This window comes from Syzygium oleosum, unplaced genomic scaffold (assembly GCF_021117445.2).
Source record: "Syzygium oleosum isolate NSW1041296 unplaced genomic scaffold, Sole_v2.1 Sole_v2.20, whole genome shotgun sequence".
Taxonomy (NCBI): domain Eukaryota; kingdom Viridiplantae; phylum Streptophyta; class Magnoliopsida; order Myrtales; family Myrtaceae; genus Syzygium; species Syzygium oleosum.
In genome coordinates this window covers 6595163-6611127 of record NW_026607504.1, presented here as the reverse complement: position 1 = coordinate 6611127, position 15965 = coordinate 6595163, and the positions used below count along the sequence as shown (strand labels likewise).

Genomic DNA, 15965 nt, shown 5'->3' with positions numbered 1-15965 from the left:
CAAATGATTTTTCAGCCAAAATAAATTTTTTTTATTTCACTTAGGCCATGTGGGCACCATGTCAATACTGTTTGGTTTTCGGCGTCCATGTAGGCAGATTTTTAGCTGTTCTTATTGACGAGATTTTGACGGAAGGTAAAAGTGTCAGATAGATACAAATTTGAAATTTTTTGTATCGCAGAAAAAATTTTTGGGTAAACGTGTCGTAATTGATATAGTTTAGGTTTTTTTTTGGTGGCTTTTGCCCCTTTATTTTATTTTTCTTTGATTCCTTTTAATCACGGTATCTCCTCGTCTCACGCATGCGCCATGACAATCCCTCCGTCCCACGCCCGTAAGACGACCCACACACACGAGCCACGTGCGTCCATGATCTGGATGTGGCTCGAGAGCTGGTGCAAAATCGATAATTTGATATTGTGCAACAATGATGGAGAGGCGCTTATGGATCGAACGGTCCTTCGCAGCGTTTCGCTTCGCACTCCGTTGTCGAGCAAGTCAGAGTATGAATACATACTTGCGTGAGGTCCTTGTTTACATGCGCTAGATGTACAAGCCACTCACACCCGACATGAGAGCACGATTTCACACGCACACAAATTTTACCGCGGGAAATCCGAACATTCCCCTTTACCTCACAGTCAACTTGGAAACATCATGACTCCATCTTTTCTTAGGGAAAGTCTGTCCCCACATGTTAAAGATCATATGGTCATATATCAGCAAAACGTGGAAATCAAAAGTCACCTCTGAACAGCACTTCTTACGTCTCTCACTCCAGCATTTGTGGATCGTTCTTTTGGCATCGTTTTTCGCGTGGGTCACCGTCCACAGTGTCTCGATTACGACCCAACCCATGGGCGCGTCAACATTCTCATCCCATCGTAATTTACATGCCCTTCGCACAGATTACACTTAAAAAACAGCGATCAACGCCGCTTTCTATTGATTCCAGAGAGAGAAGCACGTTTCCCAATTACCGTATCCAAGGCAACCGCATATACGAAAATTGTTGTCTAAATCGCGCTCTGCATGTGAAGGCTCCGTTTGGTTCAGCATTTAGAATGCTCATTTGGACTCTAAAATCTCTTAGCTAAATGCAAATGGTGTTTGCTAACTTTTTTTACTCACTTTGGAAAGATGCAATTGCATTTGGAATGCTCTCCAAGGGACTTTTGGCCAATGCAAAGGTGGAGGTGCCTTGAGAAATTGCATTTTCGGAATGCAACTTGCACTGTTCATCGCGACTGTTCATCTTCCCCAGAGGCAGGTCCGGCGGCCGGCGACCACCGCCTGAGGGCTAGCCCGACCCCGGCGACCACCGCCTGGGGGTTAGCCCGACCCCGGCGGCGGTCGCCTGAGGGTCGCACAACCTCAGGCTGCCTCGCCTGAGGTCAGGCAATGATGGCCGGCGACCAGATCTGGTTGGCGGCGGTGGCCGTTGGTTAAGCTCCACCAGAACCTTTTTTTTTAATTAAAAAAAATATTAACAAAAATCCTTTAGCCTAAGTTGATTTTAAAAAACACTTACCAAACACCACTTGCATTTCGGAAAACCTCTTTAACCCAAAGATATTTGCATTCCCCCGAAAGCATTCCCCCAAAGTCGAACCAAACGAGCCCGAAGTCCGCGTGATCATTAGCTACAATGAACCCAATCCAATTGATCCGAGTCGAAGCAAGTATTTCTCCGTATATTCGCCCGCCTTGTATCTTCCATACTTTGGCCACCCGACCACCTAATTCCGTCACTTCAGTTGATGATATCAATCAAATGTGCTTTCAACCTTACCCAAAGAACAAAGGGAAATATCCTCGGTCAAAGCCTCTTGATTTTGCACGTGCACGATCATACTTAGTTGACTTTGGATGCTATGAATCACATTACTAATGCCCAGCGATCATGACAACTCATTAAGAAGTTCGAACATGAAGATCATTAATTTCCCGAACACAAACACAACAAAATCCTTTGTGAACTCATGCACATTCCCAACCCGACCCGGTTAAGCACCGAAATGGACAAGCTTAAGCACAAATGACTACCTTGTACCCAAAGAAGTTTCTGAAACTCCCTTCGGAAAGAAAGGAACTTGTGCATACTTACCGATAGGACCGTCTCTCTTTCCATTGGGGTGACCAATCTGCAAGTCCCCAAGCATCCTAACATTTCTCCGTCGAGAATTTCATATTTACTTTCTTCTGTCCTGTAATTTCCCCGTTCTCGGGAACGTGCAAACTCAAAGCAAAATCTGAAGAAGACAACTCAACAATCAAAAAGAAAAATAAAAAGGGCAGCTCGACAATAGACTATAAAAGTAGACAGTGCAATTACAAACACCAATCAAACAGGAAGATAGTCATAAAACGCAAATGGAGTTGCATGAAGCATGGTGTCCATATCGACCATTCTATTACAATAGATGCATCCTGGCTCTCTCATAAGATGTATCCAGATTAGTTGCTGCTAAACATCCATCTGCAGTTATTGCCAGTAGTATGCCACACCAAACTGATCTAGACAGCTCCCTCAGCAGGATTTAAATGAGCCCAAGCAAGGGTAAGAACCACTTTTGATGTTATATCTGCATCGGCTGATAAATGATTTCTTTCAGTAACCAATACTCATAGTTGACTAGGAAATCCTTGTACAACTTCACTTTTTCACCATCTCTCGAACCGCTAATTGAATTCCTTTCTCAATCTGTCTATATTCCCATCGGGATGTAAGCAAGCTTCCTACCATCACTCTTCAACAACATTGACCAACTCATACTCGACAAGCGATAGGTTGTTATCTTCTTTGACAGCAAAATCGGCCAGTTCAGTTTCGGTCACTTCAATACGTCCCCACTTGTCCACAGCAAGCCTCATAGATCCCTTAAACATGTCAATTTTGGCATTCCGCAGGATTACAATCGTGTCGGGCTTCATCAAGTCAACTGCAGTAAAATGTGTACCGATATTTCAAATAGTAAAGCCATACTACAGTTGCAGCTGATAATATCAGCAAAACAGTAAGAGGCCTGACTGCAGAAGCAATTGGACTCAAATATATAACAAAGTTATGAATGTTGGTAAAATTTGAGTCAGAAGCATTTTACTTCTGATGTAAATTCGATAAATATGCTGAGCTTAACTGCTTAAGAAGACTCGAAATCCACAAGATAAGCCACATTGCTTGTAGAAAAATTGCGGAAGTCCAACAGTTAGAGGCCTCAGAATGGAAAATTACAAACAAAGACCTTCAATTTAATTTTCTTCACCGACTCTGCTATGAAGAATCAATCTGTATATCCTCCAATTTCATATCACTGAAGACAAACTGTTTGGTCTATTCACCATGCAATGCAATTAATGAAAAGAAAGAATGCTACCTTGCTCATTTCTAGCTGTAAATACAATAATGCCCGTCTCATCCCCAATCAAGCATTCGGCGATCCTCGTTTGACGTACTTGCGACCCATCAGGACGGCCCTTCTGCATTACCATCTTCGAACTCACGACCTTCACTGTGAGAGTGTGGCCACTAGTTCCAGGACGCAACTGATCTACCTTGGTGAACACTGGTTTCCTCATTGCAGGCTTTGCTTCAGCCATCTATACAAAATTAGAGTTGATCAAGGTGCGCCGTCAACTGAATCCTTCACCTATTTTGGCTCTATCCTAATCGAACTAACAGCAACCACGGACGACCTACATGCCCCCGCCAAAAAAAGGGTTGCAGCGTCTCCTCAGTCATGACACTTCAAACCACCAATTGCGCCTTAATTTTATCCACTCAATGAAAACCCGCATCAATTACAACAAGAACATTGCCGATTTCAGGTAACATATTCCCAATTAGCAGGAAGATCCAAAGCAGCCACATACACGCAAAATCACACAACTTTGCACCCGTAAACGCAATCATTCCAGATAACATATTATCAAGCTCGCACTACTAAACTGAGCCAGAATCCACATCAACACTACCGCTAAAAGCTACCAGCATTCCTTCAAAAAAATCAGATATTATCAGCAGCAGCATCACCCAATTGTCACATCAAAATGCGCCATTTACCAACACCCGATTAGCAGGAAGACCATCAAAAGGCGATCAGAAATCTCTAAGCACGAAGAAAAAAAACGATGACCCACCCATGCCCATAATCACGAAACCAAGCTTTCTTTCTCCTACAATTTACCCAGAAAAAAATAACGGACAAAAAAGAACAGAACACATCCTCAGTGAAAGTACCCAACAACACAAAACGACGAGGATAAATTTCAACAAAAATGGCGTGCAGGAATTCACCTCAGTGTCTACGTTGATTGACGAGGTTGGCACGACAGCGATTGAGATCTCCAAGTTGTTGTATTCCGGTGGCGTGAAGAAATGAGGGACCGTCGAAATCGCCTGTCGAACGACGCGAAAAAGGAGGGTTTCTTACTTCGCTCACGGCCCTTGGCGTCCCTCGTTTTCTGGATGCATCTCCGCCGTACGCGAGCGGGCCATCGGACGGCTGAGGAAATGCTCGGCTCATCAGTGGCACGCTTCCTTTTCATATACGCCAGTAAATTTAGATATGGAGCGTAATTACTTTCCCGTACAGAAAATTACCAACCACGTATTCGCCAATTATTAACAAGTAAATATTTTTATAGGATAAGTGATTTTTCAATGTGGTTAGCAGCATTTTAGACGGAACAAATCTCAATACATCAAGCAGTGATACTAAGTAACTTTTCAAATTTGAAAGGTAAGCAACTATGTAAATTGTTTGTGTGATTATAAATATCTAGAGAGAAAAGTAATTTAGTGCATTAGTAATTAATAATTTGTTCGCGCAGCTAGTAATCTTTCTTACAAAGTAGTAAATCGTCACAAGGGAAGTAACTTTTTCATTATGATTGACATACAGAAAAAAGGAAGCTTGCGCATATGGGTAATTTGTGATTTTTCTATACGGTTCTGTTGATAGTCAAAAATAACTTTCAATTATTATTATTTAATTACTAATACAGATTAGTATGTCATCACATGGGAAGTAACTTTTCGATATGATTGACATACTAGAAAAAGCAAGCTTGCGCATATGATAGTGAAAAATAACTTTTTATATATAATTAGCTTTCAACTAATAATATTTAGTTGATAGTCACTTTTCATATTAAAAGAATGTTTCGATAGTAGTTGGTAATTTTCATATAGAAAAATTAGAATATACGGATGGTTAGTAACTCATCCATGTAAGTAGAAATTTATATAACAATTGCTTATGGATGAATCTATAATTAGTGAGGTTTAAATGTGACTAGTAGCCTTTTCCTAATGAAAGGTTATTTTACATACGAGTGTATTTATTAATTTTTGCATGAGTTGTAAAATTTCTCCAGAGTAGACAATAATGAGGGACTGTAATTAGTACGTTAGGACATGAGTCGTATCCGTTCCTCGTGGAGTGCATCTTGAACTATGCCGAAACAAACGTTGGTGTAAAAGAAAACTACGGGAGTTAATTTGCACGAAGAGTACAGTTCCATTCTCAAACAGAGACCTCATGGATCTTCTATACAGCACAAGCTAAAGACACAGCTCATGACGTGCATTGTAAGACCAGCATTTATTACACTTATTGAAGCTCCTGCATCATCTTTTCATACAGCACAAGCTGAAGACACACAGTTTAAGATGCGAGTTGAAAGAGCAGCATCGTTAGACTAATTCAAGATCCCGCAACTTGATATAAGCTCGACAATGCGAAAACTTGAACATGGAAACTGCGGGAGCCGAGGAGCTGGGAAATCACCGGTACTGAGGGGCCAGTTCTCCCTCCCTGACAATGTAATTCTGGAGAGGGAATTCCTCTCCCCTGAAATACCTGTCCAGCATGTCTTTGGTTCCCGCTGCGTATCGCAACTGCACCAAAACGAAATTTGAAAGTCAGAACATGGTTAAAAAAGGGAGTCAAGAAGTTATTATTGAAAATGAGTGGCAAGGAGTATGGAAATGTATAGTACCTGCGCATCTATAGTTGTGCCCGAAATATGGGGTGTCATGGCCTGGTTCGGCATGTAACGCCAGGGGTGGTCCTTGGGTGCTGGTTGCGGGAACCAAACATCCCCACTATAACCTGAAACACAGACAGATGAAAATCGAACATAATTAGAGATTTGGAGAGAAAAAAGAGAAAAAAAATATGACTATAACTGATCTCCTGGCTATAATTTACCTCCGATATGTCCGCTGGAGCAAGCATCGGCAACTGCTTGTGTATCCATGATTGCTCCTCTAGCATTGTTGACAATAAGGACACCCTTCTTCAACTTGGAAATCCTCTCTTTGTCAAACATTCCTCTAAAACATATACCATGGCCTTTATCACATAATGCTTGCAACATTTTACTCTTTCTCAAAAAGCCTTTTCTTTTTAGGAAATTTCTCAATATATACTTCTAATGAACTTTAAAACCTTACATATTGCAAGAAAAACTATGAACCAGAAGCATACTAACACCATAAATTTCTTTGGGAACGTAAACGTTATTGGTTCAATTAAAATGACTTCTACCTTGTTTTCTCAGTTAGAGGGGTGTTGACCACAATTATGTCACATTTCTGAAGCATCACATCAAGGTCCTCCTCAAATTTGGCACCAGTCTGCTTCTCCATTTCTGGGTCCATTTTCAAGCGGTCATGATAGAGGAGATTGCAGTTAAAAGGCTTCAATCTCTGTAGCAAAAGCTTGCCAATTCGTCCCGCACCAACAGTCCCGACAGTTTTGCCTTCAAGATCATAAGCTCTGTATGCTATACCAGCCACATTCCAGTCCCCTTTAATGACCTGATGATGTCCAGGCAAAAAGTTCCTTACCAGGATGAGGATTCTCATGAGCTCATCCTCTGCAACCGAAACAACATTGCTTCCGGTGACTTCCGCAACCGTCAACCCTGCTTCAGCTGCAGCCTTCAAATCAATGTGGTCGGAACCGATCCCAGCAGTGAGAAGAAGCTGCAAATTCTTCGCCCTCTTGATTCTTTCCGCAGTAACATAGGCAGGGTGAAAGGGGGTTGTTATGAGGACATGAAGATCGGGAATATGCTTTTCAAGTTCTGTGAAGACAAAATTGAGAAGTGAGAATCAATGCAAACATAAACATGAAATAATAACAAGTTATACAAAGCAATACAATAACAGTCAGGCGACAACCAAATTAATAATCATCGAGAATAATGAAATGGCAGGTATCAGCTAAAGCCAAAGGTTCCTGCGGGGCATTTCTATATAGAAAGCCAGTGTCATTTCTAAAATGTACTCACCGCAGTCTGGTCCCTCCTTGTCATCTGTGACTATGTACTGATGGCCTTGTGATTCCAGCCAGTCGCGTATGCCCAAACCTCTCTCGACACAGCCCACGAAATTGGGATTCAACTCAGCATATTCATTGGCCTTGTAGAACACACCCACAATCTTTTTGCTTCCAGCAGTAGACTGATAAAAGTGACCGCAGAAAACACATATGCAGTCAGAAAAGAAGAAAATTTTAACGCCAAAAAGGAAGATTTGAAGCATAGAAGGCATCAGTTCAAAATTCCAGAGACACGTATCTCCATTACCAACTGAAAACATTATCACTTGAAACGAGAACTACCCTAAGAAACCAAACAGTCCAATAAGTGAACAGCAACCCCCTATCAAGATAAAATGGAGAAACATTTCACATGAGCTTTCTGTGTAATCCCCATAGTCAAGCAAAGTAATAAATCTTATAAAGAAAAAGCAATTTCAGGGAAATTGCAGATGTCAGGATGAGCATTTGCGATGGAAGAAACATCCGTTAGTGTCTGATGCTGTCAACCTTAACATATTATCTGTGTTTTTCGAACGGTAAAAAACAAAAGTACCAAGCGCAAGTTAATTCGAACCATTTGTCCGCATCACTTGCAAACCAGGAAAAACCAGCTGCTACAGATGGTCTCTTATCAATGCTAAAACCAACATCAACCGCACAATTACCGGAAGACTTTTATTTATGAGAAGCAGCAGGAGAACTCATTAAAACTAATTGTCTGTGCATCTCTCGTTTCCCACTATACCTCCTGTAGCCTTGTGGCATACTAAGCATGCACTTCTTCTAACATAACAAACTACAATTCATCAAGAGGTTTGACTTTGACTGTGTCTCTGTTCGAACCCTTTAAGATGATCATAATTGTGCGCACCATGTTGACAACCTAGACATATCACAAAGCTTCCATCATGCCAACTCTCCCAAAAAAATAAAAAGCTTCCGTTTTCCCCTTCCTAATAGCCAAGCTGACAAAGACCCAAAACAGCCCACAAGGCCTTACTGTCTGTCTGTCAGACACTCCTCATCATCGCCATGCACGACTCACAATGCCCAACTAGCATCGGCACTCACTCAGCAATTTTATCGACTCAATGAAGCCTGACCGATCGAATCCCCATGACCCAACTGCAAGACGGACCCTCTAAATTCCGATCAAGCGAGCCACCGTCCTGCTACTCAACTCAGTCACATCACATGCTGCTGCATCAATCAATTAATCCAAATCCCGTGCTCTGACCCATAAAACACAGATAAGCCTAAAAAGCATCCGCAGAACACACGACCCATCAAAAACAGATGCAGCAGAACCAGAGCACCAGCAAAAAAAAACCCGAAAAATAATCACGCGAAAGCTCGCGATCCCGCGGACCACAACAGCAGCAGGTCACGACCGAGCCCAAAAATTTCAAGCCCGACGAGGCGACGAGTAACGGGTCACTCACATGGGCATGTCTGGACAAATTCGGAGACGAACGCAGAGCTCCCATGGCGGACACACCAGCACGCTTCATCGCCATCTCCCAGCCGAGCGCGATTTCCCGCGGTCCCACGAGCTCGAAAGGATTTACAAAGAGAGGGACTCGGCACCGGGAGACGAAAGAGAAGTGCAAGAAAAAACACTCAGTGAAGTACCTACCGACAGAGAGAGAGAGAGAGAGAGAGAGAGAGGAGGGTCGACATATACAAGGCGACGAAGAGTTCGCGCAAGGGAAAGACAGGTCAACTTCTCCTTCGCTTTGCTCGTGAGGAACTCTGGCATTCGCGCCTGCCGCGCACCGTTTGGCTCCCGCGAGCGAGTGTGCGATTCCCTTCCGTTCAGAAGGCGTTGATGAGGGCCGTCAATTTCGACACGTGGCGGTGACGTTACAATCGAAAATTCGAAATCCCCACTCTCTCTTTTTTTTTTTTTCCTTCCAATTTTTTTTTTAAGAAAAATGACAGAAACAGTCCATGAACTTTGACCCAATGTGTAATTTAATCTCTGAACTTTTAATTTGTTCAATATAGTCCCTAAAATTTAACCTAATGTTCAATTTGGTCCCTGAACTTTTGATTTGTTCAACGTGGTCCCTGAACTTTTAATATGTGTTCAATTTAGTCCCTGAACTGTTTAAAAATGTTCAATGCAGTCCTTCCATTAATTCAAGTGCAGGGACTATATTGAACATTTTTATATAGTTCGGAGACTAAATTGAACACATATTAAAAGTTCAGGGACCACATTGAACAAATTAAAAGTTCAGGGACCAAATTGAACATTTTTTTAAAGTTCAGGGACTACATTGAACAAATTAAAAGTTCAGGGACCAAATTACACATTGAGTCAAAGTTCAGGGACTGTTTGTATCATTATCCCATTTTTTTTTTAGGAAAAATGACAGAAACGGTCCATGAACTTTGACCTAACGTGAAATGTTGTTCCCGAACTTTATCCTAATATTCAATGTGATCCATAAATTTTTAATTTGTTCAATGAAAATATTCAATATTGTTCTTGACTTGAATTAATAGAAAGACAACATTTAATATTTTCATATAGTTGAGAGACTATATTGAATATGTATAAAAAATTTAAGGGTCATATTAAATAAAATTAAAAGTTCAACAATCACATTATACATTAAACAGGCCAAAATTAGGAGGCCATCCATTTTTCTTTCAAGGGGGTGATTTGATTACAAGAAGCAATCTGGCATGGGAATGCGCACTCGATGCTAATAAGTAGCGTTCTCACATTTACAGCATATAACTTAAAGATTTCAAGATTTCTAAGTGCATATCAATTTACATTCTCACGACCCTGTTTATTTAAATAAATTACCATTTTCCTTCTTAGACCGTGGTTTTGAAAAAAAAAATCTGCAAATCGTGACGGGCCGCCGCCTCGTCGTCGTTCCTGACCGTCGCCGTCTTAGATATGGTCCAGATCAAGGTCGGGTAACTCTCGATCCGGACCAGATTGGGGCGTGGGCCATAGGAGACCCGCGAGCTCCATCATGAAGCTTAGAAAAGTCGCTTAGACAAAAACCCGATGCCGTTTCGCGGGCTAGCAATTCACGTTCGCGTGTCATAAATGTATCCCATAATTGCCGTAGCAAATTGCTGATCCGTCCTTCCTTGCTTGCCTTTCCAGTGTCCCAAAGCGGCCATGCAAAGTCTAACTCGTCCTTCCGTACTGGCTTTTCGGTGTCCAAAGCGGCCGTGCTTATCCGAACATCGTGCTCGTTTTGGAACTCCTCAGTGTCATTGACTCTTTGCAGCCCCAGAAGCAATAACGATTTTCATGCTGTTTTTACTCTCTATAGGAAAAAGAAGAAGAAGGAACATTTTGAGAAGTTTTCATGAACCAAACAGAGAGCATTAAGTTTCTTTGTTTTGGCACTATCTTACTTAATGAATTTTTTTTTAGAAAAAACAACATCAAATGACTAAATGTAAAAGAAAATGAAAAAATTCTACTTTTCCTTTCTGTACTTTCGCGCTTTCTTAATTAAATCTATATACGCAATTTGTCTAATCAAGTACCTCTGACACCAAATCCGATCAAATTCAATTGACATAGTCGTCGGACGACACCAAAACACCATGCGGACACGTATGTCCATGTGGATGTGTGTGGAATTTATTCAACTATTGTAGATCGTGTCATGATATGGTGCGGAAGAATTCGGACAACCTGGACGCTAGCATCGGCACAATCTTACCCGTGTCACGGCTACGGCGTCACGTAAGCGCCGCGTCAGCTAGGTTTGGCCGACTTTGATGTGGTAGAGATTTGATCAGAAAGTTCCGTAGAAGTAAAAAGGATCCGATTAGAAAAATTAAAAGTAAGGAAATTCGATTAGGAAATGCGCAAAAATATAGAAACAAAAAGGGAAATTGGTTCTTTTTTTCCAAAAGAAGAGGAAAGAAATTGCTGTTCCCGGTCCATTCTTTTGGTGCATTCATTCCGTCCGGGGAAAATGATACAAACAGTCTTTGAACTTTAGCCCAATGTACAATTTGATCCCTGAATTTTTAATTTATTTAATATAATCCCTAAACTTTAGATTAATATTCAATGTGGTCCATGTACTTTTGATACATGTTCAATTTAGTTCCTGAACTATATAAAAATATTCAATGTGGTCCTTAACTACATTGAACAAATTAAAAGTTCAGGGATTACATTGAACATTAATATAAAGTTCAAAAATTATATTAAATAAATTAAAAATTTTAAGATCAAATTACATATTAAATTAAAAAATTTAAAGACTATTTATGTCATCGTCCCCCTTTCGCCGACCCTTATAATCTTTTGACCGGAGCCAAATAATTAGGACACAAAGCAAATCGAATGACGTGTCCCGGATAATGATCAGCTCAGATGAGCTGTCCCTTTCGTTGGTGGTTGACACGCACGCTTACACAACACGATAGGCCCGATTACTTGGACAAATCTCAATCCTTTTCCTCTTCCTGCGGATAAGATGCACTGTTTGAAAATAAAAAAAATCATCTGATCCCCGAGGATTTCAATATCACGGAATTTAATTTTTTTAGAAAAAATAATAAATATTTGATGCGCCAAATATGCTTTGAAAATCGGTATATTCGACTGCTAGATGGACACGACTTTTATATATATATTTTTCAAGATATTGAAAAATGGATCTGGATGTACGTGATTCCTCGAATTTAGGAGGCATTTGCAGCTGGCTAATCCCGTGTATTGTGATTGATCGTCGTTTACGTCATATGTCCATCCTCCTTTAACAATTCTCCTTTTACTTAAAAAACAGAGGTTAATACTACAAGGGCTTTTTGGTGATAAAAAAAATAATTTGAGGTAAATTTATCATAAATATACCAATTTAAAATTTTTTTATGATTAAAATATTAATTTGGGATAAATTTATCACAGATGTACCAGCTTGGAGTTTCTTGTTGTATTAACCCTAAAAAAAATTATTATTAGGGCTTATTAGTAAATTGATAAATTTGCAGCACGTGTCAAAAATAAAAGATTTCTCAACAATGTCGGAGACGAATGGGCTCGATGACATGGATTGAGTAATTTAAAGTACATCTATAGCGAAAATTTAAATATAAAGGGTGAAGAGGCCGAATAGCAAAAACAAATAAGTCGGAGAACCAATTCTATAATCACCTTAAAGTTGAGATGTTCTCAGTGACGCCAAGCATACCAAGAAGCATTTTTGCATGAAATTTTCGATATTCATGTCACAACCAACATATATTTCGACTTCAAGATCGAGCGCTACCTTAAATCGCGAAAAACGAAACGTGCAAGATTTTTCGTCTAATGGCGTTCATTCTCTTTTTTTTTTATAGGTAAATGAGGCAATTGGTTCCTTGCGAGGACACTCGGTCATCAAAATTCAGGCATATTTCGATAACTAGTACTCAATTTCCTAACACGCTAACCAAAGGTTGAAGTCATGTTCCGCACGTGTAGTATAGTAGCGTGACGCAAGGAGGAAAGAAAATTGATAATTATGTCCGGTGATAGGCGATAATCGTCGACTATATATAATCATTAATCAGTACATTAGGATACGAGTTTTATCAATTTTTCGTGGAGTGCATCTTGGACCGTCGTGGTCTATCATGCCATCTTTTGGACTATGATAAGCCGAAACAAACGTTGGTTGTAAAACAAAACTACAGGAGATAATTTGCACGAAGAGTACAGTTCCATTCTTAAAACACACTTCATCAAATCTTCAATACAAGCACAAACTAAAGAAACACTTCAAGAAAAACATTGAAAGAGAGCAGCATTATTACACTTGTTCAAGATCCCGCAACTTGTAGCAAGCTCGACGATCACGAAAACTCGAACACACACGGGAACTGCACGAGCCGAGGAGGCGGCGGGAAATCAGCGGTACTGAGGGGCCAGCACGCCCTCCTTGACGATGTAATTCTGGACAGGGAATTCCTGTCCCTTGAAGTACCTGTCCAGCATGTCTTTGGTCCCGGCTGCGTATCGCAGCTGCACCCAAAACCAGATTCGAAAAGTCATAACATGATTAAAAAGCGACTCGGTAGGCGAGGAGTTTCGGAAATATACATACCTGCGCGTCTATAGTTGTGCCGGAAATATGAGGCGTCATGGCCTGGTTCGGCATGTACCGCCAGGGGTGGTCCTTGGGTGCTGGTTGCGGGAACCAAACATCCCCACTATAACCTGAAAGATCGACAGATGAAAATCGAACGTAATGAGGAAATTACAACAGATTATAACAGATGATAACCGATCTTCCGACCATGGTTTACCTCCGATGTGTCCGCTGGCGCAGGCATCGGCAACAGCTTGTGTATCCACGAGTGCTCCTCTAGCATTGTTGACGATAAGGACACCTTTCTTCAGCTTGGAAATCCTCTCTCTATCGAGCATTCCTCTGCAACATATACCACGGCCTTCATCACATAATGCTCGCAACATTTTACAAAGGAACTTCAGACCTCACATATTGCAAGAAAACTGAGAACCTGAAGCAGACTAAACGCCACAAACTTCTTTCCATCAAGTGATTTTTTACCTTGTTTTCTCAGTCAGAGGCATGTTGAACACAATTACGTCGCATTTCGGAAGCATCGCATCGAGGTCCTCCTCGAATTTGGCACCAGTCTGCTTCTCCAGTTCTGGGTCCATTTTCAAGCGGTCGTGATAGAGGAGATTGCAGTTGAAAGGCTTCAATCTCTGTAGCAAAAGCTTGCCAATTCGTCCGGCGCCGACAGTCCCGACAGTTTTTCCTTCAAGATCGTAAGCTCTGTATGCTATGCCAGCCACATTCCAGTCGCCCTCGATGACCTGATGATGTCCAGGCAAAAAGTTCCTTACCAGGATGAGGATTCTCATGAGCTCATCCTCCGCAACCGAAACAACATTGCTTCCGGTGACTTCCGCAACCGTCAACCCTGCTTCAGCTGCAGCCTTCAAATCGATGTGGTCGGAACCGATCCCGGCAGTGAGAAGAAGCTGCAAATTCTTCGCCTTCTTGATTCTTTCCGCAGTGACATAGGCAGGGTGAAAGGGGGTCGATATGAGGACATGAAGATCGGAAAGATGCTTCTCAAGTTCTGCGACGATTGAATTGAGAAGTGAGAAGCGAAGCAAACATAAAACATAGTTATGGAAACCAATACAGTAACAGTCAAGCGAAGATCTGCCAAAACCAAAGGTTCCTGCAGAGCAAATCTACGGAGAAAGACTGTCCTTTCTACTACGCACTCACCGCAGTCCGGTCCCTCCTTGTCATCTGTGACTATGTACTGATGGCCTTGCGATTCCAGCCAGTCGCGTATGCCCAAACCTCTCTCGACAGTGCCCACGAAATTGGGATTCAGCTCAGCATACTCATTGGCCTTGTAGAACACACCCACGATCTTCTTGCTTCCAGCAGGAGACTGATGAAAGTGACCACAGAAAACACATGTGCAGTCAGTGAAGAAGAAAATGTCGAAGCAGAGAAGGCATCAGTTCGAATTTCCAGCAGCACGAGAACCAGAGCACGCTCAAAAACCACAAAACAATCACGCGAAAGCTCGCGATCGCGCGGACTATACATGCAGCAGGTCATGATCAAGCTTAAAATTCAACTCCGATGACGCGCTGACTAACGGGCCACTCACATGGACGTGTCGGGTCAAATTCGGGGACGAGCACAGAGCCCTGATGGCAGACACACCGGCGCGCTTCATCGCCATTTCCGAGCCGACCGATCCTCGCGGTCCACGGGGTTCGAAGCGATTCGAAGAGAGATTTCAGTATCGGAAGAAGAATGCAAATTGCACGAGACACTGGTGAAGTACCGAGGGAGAGACGTTCGATATATACAGGCGAAGAAGAGCCGGAAGGGAAGAGAGGAACAACTTCTTTTTCGCTTGCTTGTGACGAGGAAGTGAGACGCGCCGGCTTTGGCAAGTGGTAGCATGTAGCACAGCTTCTTGTCGCTTAATCATTTCCCCTTTTCGGGGTTTTGGCAAGCAAGTTGCATCCTCGCTTTCTCTTATTGGAAAGGAAAGTATTCAAAATTTTTGGAAATAAGGAAGATTTAACTTACCAAAGATAAGAAAAGGTTCGATTAATTTGTAAATTATTAGTGATTTCTGTTGTGCATGTTAGAGGGGATTGCGAGGGAAGAGGAGGAAAACTTGATTCAAATGGGTTTCGTAATTATACTATTGTTTACAACAAAAAAGGACCGAGTCTTTGTATTCGACATGGCACCGATTTGAGTAAGTAGAGAGCTCGGTGTTGAGTTTCGATTTGGTTATTGATAAGTTACCGATAATAAAAATACTTTACAATGGTGATCGGTCGATGATTAACACTTAACAAATTTGGTAAAGCACTTATTTCAAGAAAATGAAGAAAGGAGACAAAGTAAAGATAACAATGTAAGACAGAGACGCCCATTGATGGTTGGCACTTAAGGAGTTGTAACCACGTGTAGGTAAGGTCGCGATCATGGAGCCTAAAGTTATGGAGACGAGATTATAACCGTCACGTCATTAGCATTAATTACTTATGAGCAGTAATATACTATCTAAAGCCGTATGTGATATTTGTAGAGACACCATCATCATCACAAAAACCTATGATTTTCTCGGTTTATC

The 15965-nt window shown here is 41.5% G+C and overlaps 3 protein-coding genes across 3 annotated transcripts; all 3 read right to left on the bottom strand.

Moving 5' to 3' along the window:
* Positions 1 to 2280: 2280 nt before the first annotated feature.
* Positions 2281 to 4454, bottom strand: LOC115670148 (uncharacterized protein At4g28440-like). Its single transcript, XM_030591345.2, has 3 exons — positions 4298 to 4454; positions 3378 to 3600; positions 2281 to 2942 (listed from the first exon to the last, which is right to left on the bottom strand). The coding sequence occupies exons 2-3, from the start codon at positions 3598 to 3600 to the stop codon at positions 2746 to 2748; spliced, it is 420 nt and encodes a 139-aa protein (XP_030447205.1). The 5' UTR covers positions 4298 to 4454; the 3' UTR covers positions 2281 to 2745.
* Positions 4455 to 5587: 1133 nt separating this feature from the next.
* On the bottom strand, positions 5588 to 8984 carry LOC115670147 (formate dehydrogenase, mitochondrial). The gene is made up of 6 exons (XM_030591344.2): positions 8777 to 8984; positions 7303 to 7474; positions 6555 to 7095; positions 6216 to 6340; positions 6004 to 6116; positions 5588 to 5902 (listed from the first exon to the last, which is right to left on the bottom strand). The coding sequence occupies exons 1-6, from the start codon at positions 8849 to 8851 to the stop codon at positions 5789 to 5791; spliced, it is 1140 nt and encodes a 379-aa protein (XP_030447204.1). The 5' UTR covers positions 8852 to 8984; the 3' UTR covers positions 5588 to 5788.
* Positions 8985 to 13014: 4030 nt separating this feature from the next.
* Positions 13015 to 15240, bottom strand: LOC115670146 (formate dehydrogenase, mitochondrial-like). The gene is made up of 6 exons (XM_030591343.2): positions 14979 to 15240; positions 14582 to 14753; positions 13886 to 14426; positions 13620 to 13744; positions 13418 to 13530; positions 13015 to 13335 (listed from the first exon to the last, which is right to left on the bottom strand). Exons 1-6 carry the CDS (start codon positions 15051 to 15053, stop codon positions 13222 to 13224), a joined length of 1140 nt encoding a protein of 379 aa, XP_030447203.1. The 5' UTR covers positions 15054 to 15240; the 3' UTR covers positions 13015 to 13221.
* Between the last annotated feature and the right edge of the window lie 725 nt (positions 15241 to 15965).